Here is an 18,695-nt window from a genome sequence, read left to right on the forward strand (position 1 = left end):
GGGAGCAAGTCAAGATCCTTCTCCCCCGGCCCGTGGTAACTCCCCTCCAAGGACTAACTATATATATATATATATATATATATATATATTTATAATATCATTTTTCAATTATTATTATTATTATTATTATTATGTATATTTTTTTCCCAACTCTACACTTTCTTAACTCTACCCTTTCTGCATATATTTTTTTCATTACTTTTATGCGAAGTGCTGCAGTTACACCAGGCGTGAACCGAGGAAAAAACACCCCGCAGCCTGACACTTTTACAGTCGGCTGTAGTATGTGTGTGTGTGTATACATATATATATATATATATATATGTGTGTGTGTGTGTATATATATATATATATATATATATATATATATACATACAATCTCCATCCGGGTGGGGAAAGCGGGAGCGAGTCCGGTCGACCCACCGCGCCCAAATCCGCTTCTGCCGTGGGGCAAGCTTGGTCTCAGCCCAGTCCCCTTTCCGCTGCTGCTGCGGGAATCGGGTAAAAAAACACCCTGCAGCCTGAAACTTTTTCAGTGGGCATAGTGCACAAAAACCGCAGAGCATGAAGCCCAGGTTGGAGATTTTTTTATCCAGGGGAAGGTATGCCTAAGTCCGTGGGGCTCATATGAAAAGGGCATTCAGCTGAAAACTCGCGGAGCCCGAAGCCTTGCCCTATACTCCTCAGCGCAGCGCCCCCTGGCTGCTGAATCGGGTACTGCGATCTGTGGAAGTCTTACCGATGAGTGGAGACTGGCACCCCTCAGGCCGGGACAGGCTTCCAGGAGCCTGGGGAAAATTGGAGCATGTGACGCAAAAGTGTTGCGTGCGCCACCCGATACCCTACGCTAATAAGAACCCCTGGATGTGTAATAGAAGACTCGTGCCAGGGCCTGATCCCTCACTTCTCTGAACCCCGTATTCCTTGTGGGTGTGGCTAGACAAAAAGCGCAGGCTTGGTATGGTGTGTGCGCCACAAACCCCCGGAAGTCCTGGGTCTGCCGGTCCCCTCGAGGCACTGAACGGAACCGTCGGCAGTGATGAAGACTATCTCCTCGACTCGTCAGCTCGGATGACAGCGGAGGGGGATGAGACATCTTTTCACGGGAGGCAGGTGGTGGAAGTGGCCGGGGCTTGCTCCGCTTAGGCCGACCCATGTCGCCAGCCGGCCTGCGCTGTGTTGGTCCAGGTACTTACCCGAAAAGCGGATGGTTTGAGAGCATGTAACAAGAAAAATGTATGCCTGTGGTGCATTAGGCCATTCTCAAAAATTGCGAGACATGTGCAAGCTGTCCACCGCAATGAGCATGAGGTAGCAAGGGCACTCAGCTTTCCGAAGCACTCCAGGGAAAGGTCAATGCAGCTAGAAAGTTTTTTTTAACCAAGGTTAAAAATCGGGCGCAAGGTGGGCTGGTGTTCTAATTATAGCAGCTGCTAATAAACAGGTCTAGTCAGTCCTGAAAACACTATACACAATAAACAACAAACAAAGTAGCAGCGCTTATAAATTGGATGTAAAAATAACTGTAAATCATTCATAAATCACAGTGGAGATAAACACACGTGGAGCTGTATGAACTGAAGGTGAAAAATTGGGTTAATTTATTAAAATAACTCATACAATATATCAATAAAATTAGTATAGGATTAAAAATAAAAAATAAAATGCAATGAGCAGGATCACTGTGGGGCTGCCTTAATTAGACTATCCGTTTTCTTAATTGGTGTGGACTAAATAACGGTATTTGGAGTTAGGTGACAACTGGACTTTTTAACACAGTTCTGATGGCATCAGTGCCACATGATTTACCGCTGGAGGAGGGGGTTCTCTGGATAGCGTCCCTTGTACCGGGTGGAACCAATGGCAATCTTATATCCTCACCAGTGTGCGGAGTCCTCAGTGCTGAGTGGCAAGGTTGTGTCACCAGTTGACAGGTTATTCACCTTTTTCTCTGTACGTGATTCGTCAAAGTCCACTAAAGATCCGGATATCGTGCGTGCAGCTCTCAATTGTAGATGGTGATCCTGAAGCATAAACACCTGACGCGTTTCGCTGCAGTGCCTGCAGCTTTCTCAAAGGTGATCTCATCAGTGTCATGGCTTCTGTATTTATACCCTAAAATGGCCACTGATTGGCCCCACCTGTTCAGTTCACACAGCTCCAAAAACGGTCAATCTCCACAAAACATACACAAACGATGCATAAAAATAAAGTACATAGCAGACTCAATCTTAATTCATAATTTAATTCATAATATATCTAACAAATCAGTAAATTCAAAAATGAAATTTCTCCATCAATGCCAATTACTTCCAGGTTACTATGTTTGTGCATTGATCTTATATTCCCCCTTGTATTGGTATCCCAGACTATTTCCGGGTCAAACAGTGCTGTTGCTTAGCAACCTCCCTTCTTTTATTTTAAGATGGATAGTGTGTCTGAATCGTCTAAAGTTCATTTAGCTGGTATTGATCTATTTATGCGATCCCCCACCTGTTGAATGTTACCTGCTCTCATATGTATTTTGGAGCCGATCGCCACTCTGCTATCGTGGCGCGTCCGTGTCTGTGTCAGGTAAACAAACCTTCGGCACGGATCACGTCACTTCCGCTAACGGACTAAATCCCCGGTCTGTTGCCTGGTGACCATATAGACAATTGGTCACCTGACCTCTAAGTTATACTGTTAGTGTAATTCCTCGACATGTAGGTACCGTATTGGGGGACATTATGTATAATAGTTTAACTAGGAATTATTGGTAAACAAAAGCCCGGAGTTTGTTTTTCTAATCCTGGCAATGTTTACAGTGTAACCGTCGCCTGGTAACCGTATACACAATTGGTCACCTGACTTCTAGATTATACTGTCAGTGTGCAGAAAACAAGATAAAAGACATTATGGATCACAGTTTATCTTGACAATTGATTATGAAATTTATACCCCGGTTTTATCTTCAGATGTAAATGGTTTTTAAAATAACTCTATTCCCTCGATATCTCATATTTATTATAATCCTGACATTATTTGGCAATGGGTGATCACAATAGTAAACAATATGAAAAGGTTTTAAAAGCTTGATTTTTACTTTCTTATATGCTCAAAAAACTCTGACAGATAATGTCTTTTTCTTTTACTCTTAAGTTGTATATGGTTTTTGTTGAGATCTATGGGTATGTTTCTAAGTGGTCTAATATTTTAATTTTATGGCACATGTCGTAGTGCTGGTGTTCTGACAGTATCTAAAAGAATATATATATATGTTGGTCCATATGTGGGTCAAGAGTTTTCGTTAGCCTATATTAATTAATGTCATAGATTTTTAAAGAAAACGATATGTGTTTAATCAGTTATTTATTACAAACATTGCAGAATCATTTATCTACATTAGGAGAAATTCGTTTAAAAAAAGGGGGGGGATAAAAGGGGAAAAAAAGGGGGGGAAAAAACCTCTACAGTAACATATTAAGTTCTACTGACTCATTTACAAAGGTCAATGCAGCTAGACCTGATTCACAACCGAGGGAAACTTTGCCCATAATGTCTGAGTTCTCCATGACGGCAGTGGTGTCCTCCTTCCGTGCAAGCAGCCGGATGAAGCAATGGCTCCCCAAGATTTCATGCACTGTGTACAATGTCAAGGGCTATTCTCAAGGAAGCACCTGTGGTGACATGTGAAGAGGTGCCCGCTCCGCAAAAGTGGTGACAACCCCAAACCTGGCAGAGCCAGGGTCTCTGCACTTACGCCACACCCATCCCGACGGGTGTCCGCACCGGCCTCTGGAAGTTGCTGAGTGAAATGAATTACGATGATGTACCGGTGATCAAAGGAGACCATATTATGCAGTTCTGCCAGCACCTCTACAACCGTCTGGGCTTCCATGTCGGCAAGCATGATTACATCTGTCAGAAGCTCAGAGAGGTGGGGCGGCTTCTGCTGCAGGCGATGAAGGTCACTCCATTGCGGTATATGGGAGTTTTTATTTGCTCACCGAATTTCCTGCAAGTGGTGCATGCTGTGAGGAGCCTGGCCGGTTACCATGACCGGACCAATACATATAAAATACCCTCGTTGGCTCTGAAGGTGGGACACAGCTTACAGAAGATTTCTTGTATGGTGTAGTATCAGGCCCTGATGAGAGCAGCACCCAAAACTTTCGGAAAATTTATGAGGTGAGTTGGAGCGAGCTCATCTCAACTGCTGCCCTGAAGACCCTGCAAGAGATAAAATGGAATGCACCGTTGCTTCTACCCTTCACTGATGATGTTAAGTGCTCGAAACTGCACCGCCTTGACCGTCAGTACATTGATGAGTTGTCCGCCCAGCCTTCCATAAAGCAGTGGTCGATGCTGGCCAAAGTTACCCTCACGCAGCCGATTCTCTTCAGCCGCAGGAGAGAAGGTGAGGTTTCCAAGATGCGGCTCTCCTTCGAATTACGGCACACAGCCGATTTTCAGGGTGATGTGGCCCAGACCCTGTCAGAGCTGGAGAAGGCACTCTGTCACCACTTCTCCCGTATTGAGATACCTGGGAAAAGAGGCAGGAAAGTCCCCGTCCTGTTATTCCCAAGCATGCAGAAAGCGATGGAGCTCTTGACAGAGAAGCGGTCAGAATGCGGTGTGACCCCACACAATGTCTACATGTTTGCTAGGCCAGCAGCCATGTCCCATATCAGGGGATCTGACTGCATACGTCTCTATGCCCGGGAGTGTGGGGCCAAGCATCCCGAAGCATTATCTTCCACCCGCCTACGGAAACATGTTGCTACCCTTTTCAGGGTCCTCAACCTGAGTGATACAGAGATGGATCAGCTTGCTGATTTCCTCGGGCATGATATCCGTGTGTATCGGCAATACTACCGCCTCCCGGAGGGTACCCTTCAACTGGCCAAGTTGAGCAAGCTTTTCTGGCTCTCGAGCAAGGGAGACTGGCTGAATTCAGGGGTCACAGTCTGGAAGAGATCTCCATTGATCCAGACGGTAGGTATCACTTGACAAGGTGGCTCCAGGGACTGACTGTCTAAGTGGACTGGTGTGATCGGGCTCTCTGTCCTTCTCTATTCACAGAGCTGATCTATGTGGTGAGCTTTTGACTCTGGGGATGAGATAGAAAGTCAAGGTACCAATGTTCCCGTGGTGCACATGGAAAAAGAAGCCGGCAGTGTGGTGGTGGATGGAGGTGGAGCTAAAGGTGTCCGTGACCGTCCATCCCATTGAGAGGTGTCCTTGACTGGTGGTGGCATTGTGGAGTGACTGACCTTTCCTCTCCCGCACAGGTGATGGAAGGGGTGCCAAGCGGAATCCGTGGACCCCAGCAGAAGTGAAAGCCGTTGAACGTCACATGATTTGGTTCATTCACTCATGCAAGGTGCCGGGCAAGAATGACTGCGATGCGTGCCTAAGGGCCGAACCACGAGCGCTGAAGGCTCGGAACTGGCTCTCGGTTAAATTTTACATTAAGAACCGAATTACTGCTGTAATGAGAGAGCCTGTCCTGAATAAAATTTGTTCCATTCCAGCATACATGTTTCCTCTATCTCTGGTCATCCCCAAAGTAAATGAGTTATGTGGGTGTCCTCACGAGACTGGTATTCCTGAATAGGTCTCCATGAGGTCCAGGGTCCTTCCAGTTTTTGATATTGATTTATCGGTCAATTTGATATGGCGTAATGTGAATGTGATTCCCTCGGTGGGTGTGGATCCCCAGGTCATGGCGCTCGGGTGTAAGGAAAAGGGTGTCCCCGCGAGGGGTGTTCCAGACATGTGTCCTGATGAGGTTAGAAAACAAGTATGTGTGTGTATATATTACAGTGCAGGCGGTATGACAATAATATAACCCACAGAACAATGTAGATCAGTGATTTACAGAGCATTAAGCACAACAAGCAAGACAGGCCAGTGAGCACACCGCTGTGTGTGTGTGTACATATTATAGTGCAGGAGGCATGACAATGAAACAATATACAGTACAATGCAGAACAGCGACCACAGTGCATGCGGCACAATGTGCTGCAGTAGGATATGCGACTTTTTGTTAATACGGCTTCAAAGCATTTGCCTGGTGTACATGAGTTCTTCGGACTGAGACACCCACTTTTATTGTCTAAAGATGCTGCATCATGCTTCGCCACCATTGATTGCACCATTGAGACTTACACCAATCCTGTGCTAGGTGCAGATCATCTGTCTGAGTATGGCCTCCAGTGTCAGCGATTCTGCGTCTTTGTAGCAACCACTTTCAGCAAAATGCCCGTGTCACTTCATGCCCATACTACGTTAGATGTGCCTAGCCCCTAGCTATAACCACCCAGGAATGGCCAACACGTCTGACTACTGTATGTACTGCGACTCTCTGTATGAATACCATCGGGACACATCTGCTGTGCAATTCAAATGCATGGGTAGACTAAAATGTTTGCACAAAATAAAAATAAAACACTTTGGCCTAGACTGGAAAAAGACCCAAATACATCAGCCCCCACAAGATAAAATAAAACACATTGGCCCCCCACTGGGGAATACTCCCCCCCCCCCCTCCCAGTGACAGATTAAGGTCCACCTGGAGGTGTAATTCCAATGAAACACTTCAGCGTTGTCACTGAATATAGTGATGTTAATGTCTGCGTTTACATTACTATTGGTTCAGTAAACAAAATGGCTGCTTAGTTCTGTGTAGCTAACGTGTTTCTATCCAGTCCTCGCTCACTTTCCATTGCAATTAGTTTACCAAATGTACTGTACACTAAAGTAAATCAAGAAATATAGTAATATGCAATTATCTTTTTCTGCACAGAGCAAGATGCTGGCCTGGATGCTTTATCATCCATTTTAGCCCGACAGAAACAGATGGGTTATGACATTGGAAATGAACTGGATGAGCAGAATGGTGAGTGATTACTGCTGGGCAGAGCCTTGTGCATTCATTGGTGTAGATTTGTGTGACTACACATTTCTGGCACTACTTGCAACGAAGGGGCTGTATTTGTTTATTTTCTGACCGTGCTGCATCATGGCTAATTGTGTCATATGGCAAACATGTTTCACTATGTTCTGATCAAATATTTTATCATGTACTGTACATGTCAGATTACCATATGGTGTACCAAGCTTTCAAAGCTTACAGCTTTCCAAGATTTATCCTACACTTTTATATGTCTGCTTTGTGAATATGCAAATATGTTAGTCTTATAGAGGTCTATTTACGAAGACGTGGATGGAAATAAAGTGGACGGAGATAAAGTACCAGCCAATCAGCTTCTAACTGCCATGTAACAGGTTGTGTTTGAAAAATGACCGGAGCTGCTTGGCTGGGACTTAACTTCCGTCCACTTTATCTTCATCCAAGGCTTAGTAAATAGACCCCTTAGTCTGAAAAACACTGTGCAAAGTACAGTACAGTATGTCTACATGGTTAAAATGCCTGTCTGGAGGAGGAATTTACTTTATTGCCTTGTACACATACTCATGCACCTTTTTTTTTCTTCTTCAAAAATATATTTTATTGAGGTATAGGTACAAGCCAAAATGGACAATACATACAGTAAATACAGGACCCGATATATACTGAAATAAAAGCTCACTAGCAGAGAGTTATAGCTGGGTAGCTGCATAATCTCGAGGATACCTCACATTTTCCATTTTCAAACAAATAACATAGTTACTAAAAAGGTGACCAGAACATTATACAGGAGGCAGAAAAAATTACCTCTACAAAATCGTGACCGGTCTAAAATGATACTAAAGCTGTAGTTATATAAAGGCATCCTACAACATGGAGGACGCATAACATAAATTAAAACACACAAAATGAACCAAAAAGTAAATATAACAAAAACAGTGTCCACCAAGACCAGGGGGCCATCGACCCATCCATGGAGAGAATATCCGAGCAAAGAAAAGAGAAAGATACAAGCACTGGAGGTCCAAGAGAAGTTGGAGAGGGGGTAGAGGGAGGTGGAGGAGATAAAGAGAAAAAGGGGGGACGGTGTGGAGAACAGGGAGAGGGCATCTGCAGCACTGTGTTATGGAAGAGAGATGGCGGGTCTATGATCTAGAAGTTGGTGGCAGTACCATGTGGTGTGATGGAAGCATTGTTGAATGGCAAATTTGGTGGATGTGTGCAGTATATGTATGAACTTTCCCCAGCATTGGAACAACGCGGGGGTTAGAGTCTCCTTATCAAGAGCGGTCTCCAACCAATCCATGGTAAAGAGAAAGAGCAGTCTAGAGGTGGCCATGACTAGGGAGGGGGGAGTATCGTGTATCCATTGTTGAAGAATAGCCTTCCTCCCCACAGGCGATAAGAGTGTCACTAGTTTTTTGTCGGGAGAGGGAATGTTTGGCTGATCTAGGAGGTATCCAAAGAGGGCCCAAGAGGCGGTACATTGGAAGTCAATACCTAGTGTAGAGGAGCTGTATGCCTGTAGCCCACCCCAAAATCTTTGTATATGAGGGCAATGCCAGAAGCAATGCATAATGTTAGCTACCGGTGTGGAGCATTTGATGCACGCTGCAGACTCCGAGAGGCCCATCAAATGACTTCGTTTTGGGGAAATGTAAGCCCTGTGCAAAATCTTGTACGACATTTCCTGGTAGATACTCGCCGGAATAAGCTTCAGAAATAAATTAAAAGAGTCCAACACTGCTTCCGGGGGCATAGAGGGGAGTTGAGATGACTATTTTTCAAGTTGTAAAAGGTCGACAGAGGGGGCGATGTCTGTACGGATTCGGGTGTAAATAGTCGAGATAGAGTATATGCCTCATGCACCTTTTTAATAAAACCATTTTTATATACAGGTTGAGTATCCCTTATCCAAAATGCTTGGGACCAGAGCTGGCAGCGGAGGCAGTACTGGGAGATGAGCTTATCTCCTCGCCACCTATGTAGTGAACGGGTCCCGGGTCGCATCAACCCGGGAAACCGTTCACGCTGCCACTGACCCGGTATTTAACCCCGGCAATAACACTGCTTTGTTCCCAAGTTGAATTACTGGGTCAGGCGACCCGGGAATACGACCATGGCCCTTTCACACCGCACACACACACACACACACGATACCGGGTTATTTGTGAAGTGTGAAAGGGCTACTACTCTAATCTTTATAAATATAAAGGTATTCTTAAGGCAGAGGGTAACACAGAGCAAATAAGATGCCACTCTCTCTCCATTCAAATGCTAGCCTGCATTATTTATCGATGTCTCGGTATCATACATTTGCAAGTATATATCTAAGCTTTCCAACAGTTTCAATGTGCTTATGGTAACTTGAAATATGAAAGCATAATGGGTTAACCGTGTGTGGTGGTAGTTATAATGTCATTACCATGATGTCACTGCCAAACAAACCCTCAGTTTAAAATATATTCTCAGGAGCTGTTCACTCATTGCTTGGCCCGTCAGCTCTTTTCTTGTCAAGTGGTTGACATTTGCAAGGTGCTTTTTTCCTGTGCTGGGTTAAGCAGACAAGAAAACAATTTCCCTGCTGCAGTAAAGTTGACCCTGCCAAGTGCGACACATTTCTGAATGTAAATTTATTTCACTTGTGAGAGCCTCACTATGGCAAAACAAACGCTAAGAAAGGTGGAGAATGTACAATAAACGGATATAGGGCCTCTAGGAGCCCCTTGAAATGATAAACGTTGCAAAGATGCCATTATGATAGTCACCGACACTTGCTAGTGTACTGTATTTGCTGAATAAATGGCCCCCAATTCGTCACTGAAAATAAAAATTATACGTTTGGCTGCTATATTGATCCTTAAAGTGTACCACCTGCACAGTGGATGGCATCCATGTTTTTGGCTGACTGATTATTTATTTAGAAAATACCTCACAAAGTACCTCACATAGTTGTTCAAACCATAGAGGTGTTGCTGATTTACAATGAGTTGCTAGGCTATGTGCTAGTGAATTCTGGTTTAGTCTACGATATGGTTATTACCGCTGTTTGTATATGGAAGGTTAAGAGCATTCTACAGGTTAATTCATAATAATCACAAATTTGCTCTACTCAAAGGCTAGAGTCCATACCTGAACTTTTTAGAAGTTCAACAAAACATGAGCAGCGTTGAGTCATCCGTTCTCCATCTTGTCCTCAGTTGTTCTGTGTGAGTCAATCGTTCTGTTTATTGGAAGCCTCGATTTGTGACTAACCGCCTATAAACCGACCTCCTCCCTAATTTACCTTGATAAAATTTCCTCTGTTCATAATTGTAAACATACTCTTCCCCTTTTGTCATAATACAGCTCATTATTAACGTGCCACAATTTTATGGTCACTAATAAATTTTTATATGATGGTTGGACATTGAAATGTTGTGCACTTCAGACACAACCAGATATACGTAGTTTAGTTAACTGTAAGCATGCAGATTAAATAGTCTAGATTATCTAAAAGGTTTTGGCGGCTTAAATCTGCTTTGATACACTGAACAGTTGTTGTTTTTTTATTATTAATTTGAGATATTGAGATGATCAGAACCATATTGGCTAAGCACTTTTTTAGACCTGTAGGATGGTCTGTTATGTGATTTTGCATAATGACAGGCTGGATCTATTATGCATAATTTTACATAATGAATATGCACAGTGTAAATAACAGAAATCTAGTTAGGGATCCATTACGTTCTTTATGACTGCTATGCTTGGATTCCAGACAGCATGTGTTGCCCCGAAGCATCTGTGACTAGCGTGCTTTTGTCCACAGCACAATATCTACACACTTGGCAGGACATTTTATGTGTCACTGGGACCACAAACAAGTCAACCAGCGGTTAAGTTTGCAGTAAGCGTGCCCAAGGTGTGCGGGAATCAACTCCTATGACAACTGGGGCAATGAAGGTCAAGCAATGGAGAAAATGGCATAGTCACAGAAGAATGCTTGGCTCTGTGTTATGCAGATCTCCAGCCACGCAAAGGGGATTATTTGCACATTGGGGTGCAGTTTATAGGCCTAGAGATGAGAGCTTACACATTGACATCTCGATGGCTTGTCATGCGAGGTTACAGTGATGGTCTATAAATTCCTCAGACTTCAAATGATTCAGAATTGTTTGGGTGTAGCACAAGATAAACGCGTGTATTCTACATACTACTTTACAGTTCTTGCATGCTTGCAGCACTAATAAGGTTGCCACTTGGCCCAGCATTAGAGGGGAAAATCTAGCCAGCTACACTTGCCACCTGGCTCTGTGTTCCCATACTAGATCCAGCCTGTCAAGGTCTCACATCTGGATGGGAACATTTTTAAAGGTTTGTATCAGACAGGCCTGGTTCTGCATCTCTCATTATTTGCTGAGGTTCCCCTGAGAAAGTCTGGTTGTCGTTGGGAGAAAAAAAAAAGACTTTACTGCATCCAGAGAGTAATAGGATTTAGTCAGCAGCAGCCATGTCTTCACTGAACCACATCAAATCAATTTGCAGCAGCTAAGAAGGCGAGAGACTTCTACAACTGTTTACAAGATACTAGTGCCTGTCTCTGTGGCTGCTGAGCCAGCTTAATTTAAAATTGTCCATTACAACCATTGCCGCTTTTTTTTCTTCTTTTTAGCACTGGTTTATCAGAGTGAATAATTGAAATACAGTATAGAAATCACCTAAATGTATAGCACATACAGCTAATAACCAATATTATGAGCAACAGCTTTGAATCGCATTATCTTATTCCTGTGCAGGCCTGGCCAACCTGTGGCTCTTCAGATGTTGTGAAACTACACACTCCAGCAAGCCCTGCCACAGTTTTAGCATTCCCGAATGGCAAAACTGTGGCAAAGCATGATGGGACTTGTAGTTTTACAACAGGTTGGGCAGGCCTGTTCCAGTGGCATAATTTTATACATTCGTTTGCCACCATTATTTTTGTAATCCTACCAAATGCAAATCATGCTCACTTTAATTTGACAGTTGGTGTTTTTTTTGTTTGTTTGTTTGTTTGTTTGTTTTATCCTCTTTATTACCCGTTATTACTAGTTATTTATATAGTGCACACATATTCTGCAGCACTTTTACAGAGAATATTTGCCCATTCACATCAGTCCTTGCCCCAGTGGAGCTTACAATCTATATTCCTTATCACATGTACACACAGATACATTCACTAGCGTTAATTTTGTTGGAAGCCAATTAACCTGCCAGTATATTTTTGGATTGTGGGAGGAGACGCAAGTACGGGGAGAATATACAAACTCCGCCCAGTTAGGGCCATGGTGGGAATTGAACCCATGACCTCAGTGCTGTGTGGCAGTAATGCTAACCATTACACCATCCATACTGCCCTTTTATGACTTAAGACAGTAGAAAGTCAGTTTATAAAACCGGGTAAGGAGCGCAGTACTAACTGCGCTCCGGGGCTCAGTGGTACATAGTGCGGCGCTGTGAGGGGCGCCCTGAGCCAGCGCCTACACCCTACACTGGTCACACAGCCTATCGGGGTCCCGGGATCTCTGCCAGCATAATTTCTTAGGCCAGTATAATCCTATGAAAAGCGGGAAGAGAGCGCCATTTTAGGGGTGGAGCTTCTCCTCAGAGCGGACCCAGCAGCGTTCAGCGCCATTTTCCTGCCTGCACACCGCTGTCAATGAAGAGCAAGTCCCTCCAGAACAACTCCAGCTATCTCTCACGGTACCAGGGGGTTGTGGAAGGGGGGGAGGCTGTATACAGGCTGAGTAACCTATTAAGGTGCACAGTCAGTGCTGGTTGGGGGTCTCCCTTTACCTAAAAAGCGCTGTGTGTGGGTTGGCTCCAATCTCTGTGTCTCTCTTGTCATTCTTGGGGGTGAAACTCTGTCTGCCCTCCCGTGTGTGTGTGTGTGTGTGTGTGTGTGTGTGTGTGTGTGTGTGTGTGTGTGTGTGTGGAGTGTCTGTGGTCTCCATTTGCTATGTCCAGGGACTCTGTGTCATATGCTGCAGAGGACATGTCCTCTCAGGATGATACCATTCCATGTAATCAGGATTACACTGTTTTAGTCAGAAACCTGCAAGGGAGCCTGAGTGGTTATCCTCTATCAAATCTATGATTTCTCAGATTTCTACTAGGGTTGCACAGAATGAGTCTGCAACTCAGGCTTTACAGAGCTCCATGGCAGTCTGGCCCAGTTCTGTTACCTCAGGGCCCCCCGCTGTATATTCCCGCTGTATATATGTGCTCATGCACAGATTATGCAAGATGACACGGATACCGATTCTGACACTGAGGACGGTGATGGGGATGTGTTGAGGGGGTCAGCATCTCTTGCAAAAGGGGTGCAGTTGATGATCGAGGCCATTATTTTTTTATTAACAGTTTCTTATATAGCGCAGCAAATTCCGTTGCGCTTTACAAGGATGTTATTAAGGATGTGTTGAATATTACTGATACAACACCTGTGCAGGTTGAGGAGGCTTACTTTACTGAAATTAAGAAAGCCTCACTAACCTTCCCTGCATCAAAAGAATTAAATGCATGGAAAAACCCAAAGAAAAAATTCCAGATCCCTAAAAGGGTCCTGGTGGCGTTTCCTTTCCCTGTGGAGGATAGAAAATAATGGGAAAACCCGCCCATTGTTGACGCCTCTGTATTCAGACTCTCAAAAAAGGTGGTTTTACGTGTTCCAGGATCCACCACCTTGAAAGACCCGGCTGATCGTAAAATTGATAATACGCTCAAATCCATGTACACGGCTTCAGGGGCTATATTACGTCTCACTATTGTCAGTGCTTGTATTGCCAAAGCCATAGTAAAGTGGTCAGGCACATTACTTGAAGATTTGGATACTATGGATAAATCTGATGTTGAATTATTTATTGCGTAACATTCAGGATTCAGCAGGATTTCTCGTAGAATCCATGAAAGATCCATGGCTGCAGGAATTTGTTCCATGTCTGTCTCAGCTCGTCGAGGACGGTGGCTGCGACAGTGGTCTGCCGACGCGGAATCCAGGAGAAGTGTGGAGACCCTACGCTACACAGGTCAGGCTCTCTTTGGGGAAGCGTTAGATGCGTGGATCTCCACGGCTACGGCAGGTAAGTCACTTTTTCTTCCCTCAGCTGCACCTGCTACGAAGAAACCCTTTTCTTCAACTGCATCACAGCCCTTTCGGGCTGCCAAGCCACGAAAGGCCAGACCGTCCAACACCTTCTTTAGGGGAGGCCGGCCCAAATCCAAGAAACCGGCTGCGGCGGGTTCCCAGGTACAGAAAACTTCTTCAGGTACGCCGAAGTCCTCCGCATGACGGTGGACTGCACACCCCGGAGGTGGGGCCGGTGGTAGCGAGACTCAGGCTTTTCTGTCACGTCTGGGTGTCATCCGGCCTGGATCCCTGGGTGCAAGATATCGTGTCCCAGGGGTACAGGCTGGAATTTCAAGATCACCCTCCTCACCGATTCTTCAAATCAGGCTTGCCAGCTTTGCTGGCAGACAGGGCTGTCCTGAAGGCAGCCGTCCAGAAGTTGGTGGAGGCACAGGTTATTGTACCGGTCCCTCCTCATCTGCAAAACTAAGGTTACTATTCGAACCTTTTCGTGGTACCGAAACCGGATGGTTCGGTCAGGCCCATTCTGAACCTAAAATCGCTAAATCCCTTTCTGAAGGAGTTCAAGTTCAAAATGGAATCTCTAAGGGCGGTGATATCAAGTCTGGAAGAGGGGGAATTCCTGGTATCCCTGGATATCAAGGATGCGTACCTCCACATTCCGATTTGGCCGCCGCATCAGGCTTATCTCCAATTCGCACTGTTGGACTGTCACCATCAGTTCCAGGCTCTGCCATTTGGCCTCTCTACAGCACAGAGGGTTTTCACCAAGGTGATGGCGGAAATGATGGTTCTCCTCCGCAGACAGGGGGTGAACATAATTCCATATCTGGACCATCTGCTGACAAAGGCACCGTCCAAGGAGAAGCTGTTACAGTTCATCCTTCTCACGACCCAGCTTCTCAGGGAACACGGTTGGATCCTGAATCTTCCAAAATCAAATTTGGAACCAACCAGGAGGTTGTCCTTTCTGGGAATGATCCTCGACACGGAAGTGCAGAGGGTGTTTCTTCCAGAGGAAAACGCGTTGGTGATACAAACAATGGTCCGAGATGTCCTGAAGCCAGCCCGGGTGTCGTTTCATCAGTGTATTCGCCTTCTGGGAAAGATGGTGGCCTCTTACGAGGCTCTACAGTATGGGAGGTTTCATGCTCTGTCCTTCCAACTGGATCTCCTGGATAAGTGGTTGGGATCCCATCTACATATGCACCAGAGGATACGTCTGTCACCAAAGGTCAGGATTTCACTACTTTGGTGGTTGCAACTACTTCACCTTCTGGAGGGCCGCAGGTTCGGGATTCAGGACTGGATCCTTCTAACCACGGATGCAAGTCTCCGAGGCTGGGGCGCAGTCACTCAAGGGGAGACCCTCCAAGGAAAGTGGTCAAGTCTGGAAGCCGGCCTGCCGATAAACATTCTTGAACTAAGAGCCGTCTACAACGGTCTTCTCCAAGAGGCCCATCTTCTGAGAAATCGTGCCATTCAAGGGCAGTCGAACAATGTCACGACAGTGGCTTACATCAACTGACAGGGCGGAACGAAGAGCAGAGCTGCAGTGTCAGAGGTAACAAGAATCATCCTCTGGGCAGAAAAACACGCGTTGGCGCTGTCAGCAATCTTCATTCCGGGAGTAGACAACTGGGAAGCTGACTTCCTCAGCAGAAACGATCTCCATCCAGGAGAGTGGGGACTCCATCCGGAGGTGTTCACGGAGGTAACAGATCTTTGGGTTATACCTCAAATCGACATGATGGCCTCTCGGCGATATTGTTCCAGGTCGAGGGACCCGCAAGCCGTTGCAGTGAACGCCCCGGTGACTCCGTGGGTTTTCCAGTCGGTGTACGTGTTTCCACCACTCCAACTCATTCCAAGAGTTCTAAAGCTCACAAGGAGAACAAGGGTTCAAGCAATCCTCATTGCTCCAGAATGGCCAAGAAGGTCTTGGTATGCGGATCTTCTGGATCTACTGCTAGAAGAGCCGAGGCCTCTTCCTCTTCGGGAGGACCTGCTGCAGCAGAGGCCATTCAACTATCAAGACTTACCGTGGCTGCATTTGACGGCATGGAGGTTGAACGCCAGATCTTAGCTCGGAAGGGCATTCCGAACAAGGTTATTCCTACCCTGATGCAGGCTAGGAAAGGAGTTACGTCTAAACATTACCATCAAATTTGGAAAAAATATGTATCTTGGTGTGAGTCCCAAGAAGTTTCCTACAGTGGAGTTTCAACTGGGACGTTTTCTCCTCTTCCTGCAAGCAGGTGTGGATATGGGCCTGAGGTTGGGATCCATAAAGGTACAAATTTTGTCCCTATCCATTTTCTTCCAGAAACAGTTGGCTGCCCTCCCTGAGGTTCAGACTTTTTTTAAGGGGGTTCTGCACATCCAACCTCCCTTTGTGCCACGGCGCCCTGGGATCTTAACGTGGTGTTGCAATTCCTCCAGTCGGACTGGTTTGAGCCTCTACAGGAGGTTGAGGTCAAGTTTCTCATGTGGAAGGCTGTCACTTTGTTGGCTTCAGCGTCTGCTAGACATGTGTCGTAGTTGGGGGCTTTATCCTGTAGAAGCCCATACTTGATCTTCCATGAAGATAGGGCTGAGCTTCAGACACGTCAGCAGTTTCTTCCGAAGGTTGTGTCTGCATTTCATATCAACCAACCTATTGTGGTACCAGTTGCTACTGACTCCTCAATTTCATCAAAGTCCTTGGAGGTCGTAAGGGCTCTGAAAATCTATGTGAAGAGGACTGCTCGTCACAGACCATTGGACTCTCTGTTTGTCCTGTATGATCCCAAGAAACGTGGGTGTCCTGCTTCTAAGCAGACAATCTCTCGCTGGATTCGGTTCACTATCCAGCACGCTTATTCTACGACAGGACTGCCGTGTCCAAAATCTGTTAAGGCCCACTCTACTCGTAAGGTGGGTTCTTCCTGGGCAGCTGCCCGGGGTATCTCGGCTTTACAGCTTTGCCGAGCAGCTACTTGGTCTGGGTCGAACACGTTTGCAAAGTTCTACAAGTTCGATACTTTTGCCGCTGAGGACCTGAAGTTTGGTCAATCAGTTCTGCAGGAGCCTCCACGCTCTCCCTCCCATTCTGGGAGCTTTGGTACATCCCCATGATACTAATGTGGACCCCAGCATCCTCTAGGACATAAGAGAAAATAGGATTTTAATTTCCTACCTGTAAATCCTTTTCTCGTAGTCCGTAGAGGATGCTGGGCGCCCGCCCATCGCTTCGTTTTCCTGATATCGTTATTTGGTTCAGTACAACTTCGTTTTAGTTGGGTACTGCATTGTTCCTTGGTAAGTAATGTTTCAGCGGTTGCTGCGTTTCAAGCTAGTTAGCTTGATGTGCCTTGTATGTGTGAGCTGGTGTGAATCTCGCCACTATCTGTGTAAAATCCTTCTCTCAAAGATGTCCGTCTCCTCCGGCACAGTTTCTAGACTGAGTCTGGTAGGAGGGGCATAGAGGGAGGAGCCAGCCCACACTCTCAAACTTTTAAAGTGCTAATGGCTCCTGGTGGAAACGTCTATACCCCATGGTACTAATGTGGACCCCAGCATCCTCTACGGACTACGAGAAAAGGATTTACCGGTACGTAACCAAAATCCTATTTTTGATGGAGGAAAAAAAACTGTACTTTATTTCAGCTTGTTATTTATTTATTTATTTTTTATTTCACTCTATATTTAAAATCGTACTTGTATGGATTACTTATGTGTTAATGTTAAATTCCCCGACTTAGGAGAGTTATAATAGATAACTTTTTATTGCCCAATTCAAAGTATTTTCATGACCTGAAATCTGTAAGTGTATAAACATAAGCCTCTGCTCCAGAGCTGTAAGCGACGTGTCTCTCATCACTGAGCTCCTCAGAGTTTGCGTTCTAAACACATGACCACCTGGTGTTTTCAGACATATCCAAGGACTTTACTAATCACTCTTCAGTGAACCAGAAAAGTGGAAGGTATGAAGCAAAACTCTTTGGAAAACTTGATTTCACATTACTGGGAAACTGTTTTGACTTGGGCAGAATTTTTTTTTTTTAAATCACCAGATTCCTTTACCCAGGATTCATAGCCAACGATATATGGGAAAGATGTTAAAAACCTCTTACTGGAAACTTCTCAGGATGCTGAAGTATTATGGTGGTTTAAGGTGTAGGATTGTACCTTTTAAATAATATTCTTTTTCATACAATTTAAGGTGATATATTTTTAAACCTTGAATTGTTGTCAGAACAGATCTGTTTACTTTGAAAAGAATTTTAGAATCCTTTCCTTCCCAACTACAGGTGACTGTGAACATAGAAAACAGTAAGCACTTTCTGAGCATTCCCCACTTACTGCATGCAACCTGCAAGTCTGAAACATGGTGATAAGGAATATAGGGATATATTCAATTATTGTCCGGATCCATTCCGACATGCATTTGTCAGAATGGATCCGACAACCCTTATTCAATCTCATCTCAATTCGACTTTTAAAAAGTCGAATTGAGATGAGGGACCCAGAGGATGAGGGGGGGGGGGGAAGCCACGGGGACAGCCGCGGGCAGACAGAGGAGAGCAGCGCTACAGTAGCGCTGCAGGAGGTTGTCTCACAGCCGCCAGACCTCACAGCAGTGCCCACCCGGCTCCAGCAAGGGTGACCTCAATTGCTGGAGCCGGGTGGACGCTGTCGTGAGCAGCGTGG

The 18,695-nt window shown here is 45.3% G+C and overlaps 1 protein-coding gene across 2 annotated transcripts in view; it reads left to right on the forward strand.

Annotated features, from left to right (window-relative positions):
- STX8 (syntaxin 8) overlaps window positions 1–18,695 on the forward strand; it is a 415,577-nt gene that overhangs the window by 127,673 nt on the left and 269,209 nt on the right. For both annotated transcript variants that reach the window (XR_010243916.1, XM_063961043.1), the window contains exon 6: window positions 6,791–6,883. Coding sequence is in view for 1 of the 2 variants with exons in the window: in XM_063961043.1 (XP_063817113.1) it covers window positions 6,791–6,883 (93 nt within the window). In the remaining variant the exon portion in view is untranslated. The remainder of the gene's footprint in view (window positions 1–6,790; window positions 6,884–18,695) is intronic.

This window comes from Pseudophryne corroboree, chromosome 3 (assembly GCF_028390025.1).
Source record: "Pseudophryne corroboree isolate aPseCor3 chromosome 3, aPseCor3.hap2, whole genome shotgun sequence".
NCBI lineage: Eukaryota > Metazoa > Chordata > Amphibia > Anura > Myobatrachidae > Pseudophryne > Pseudophryne corroboree.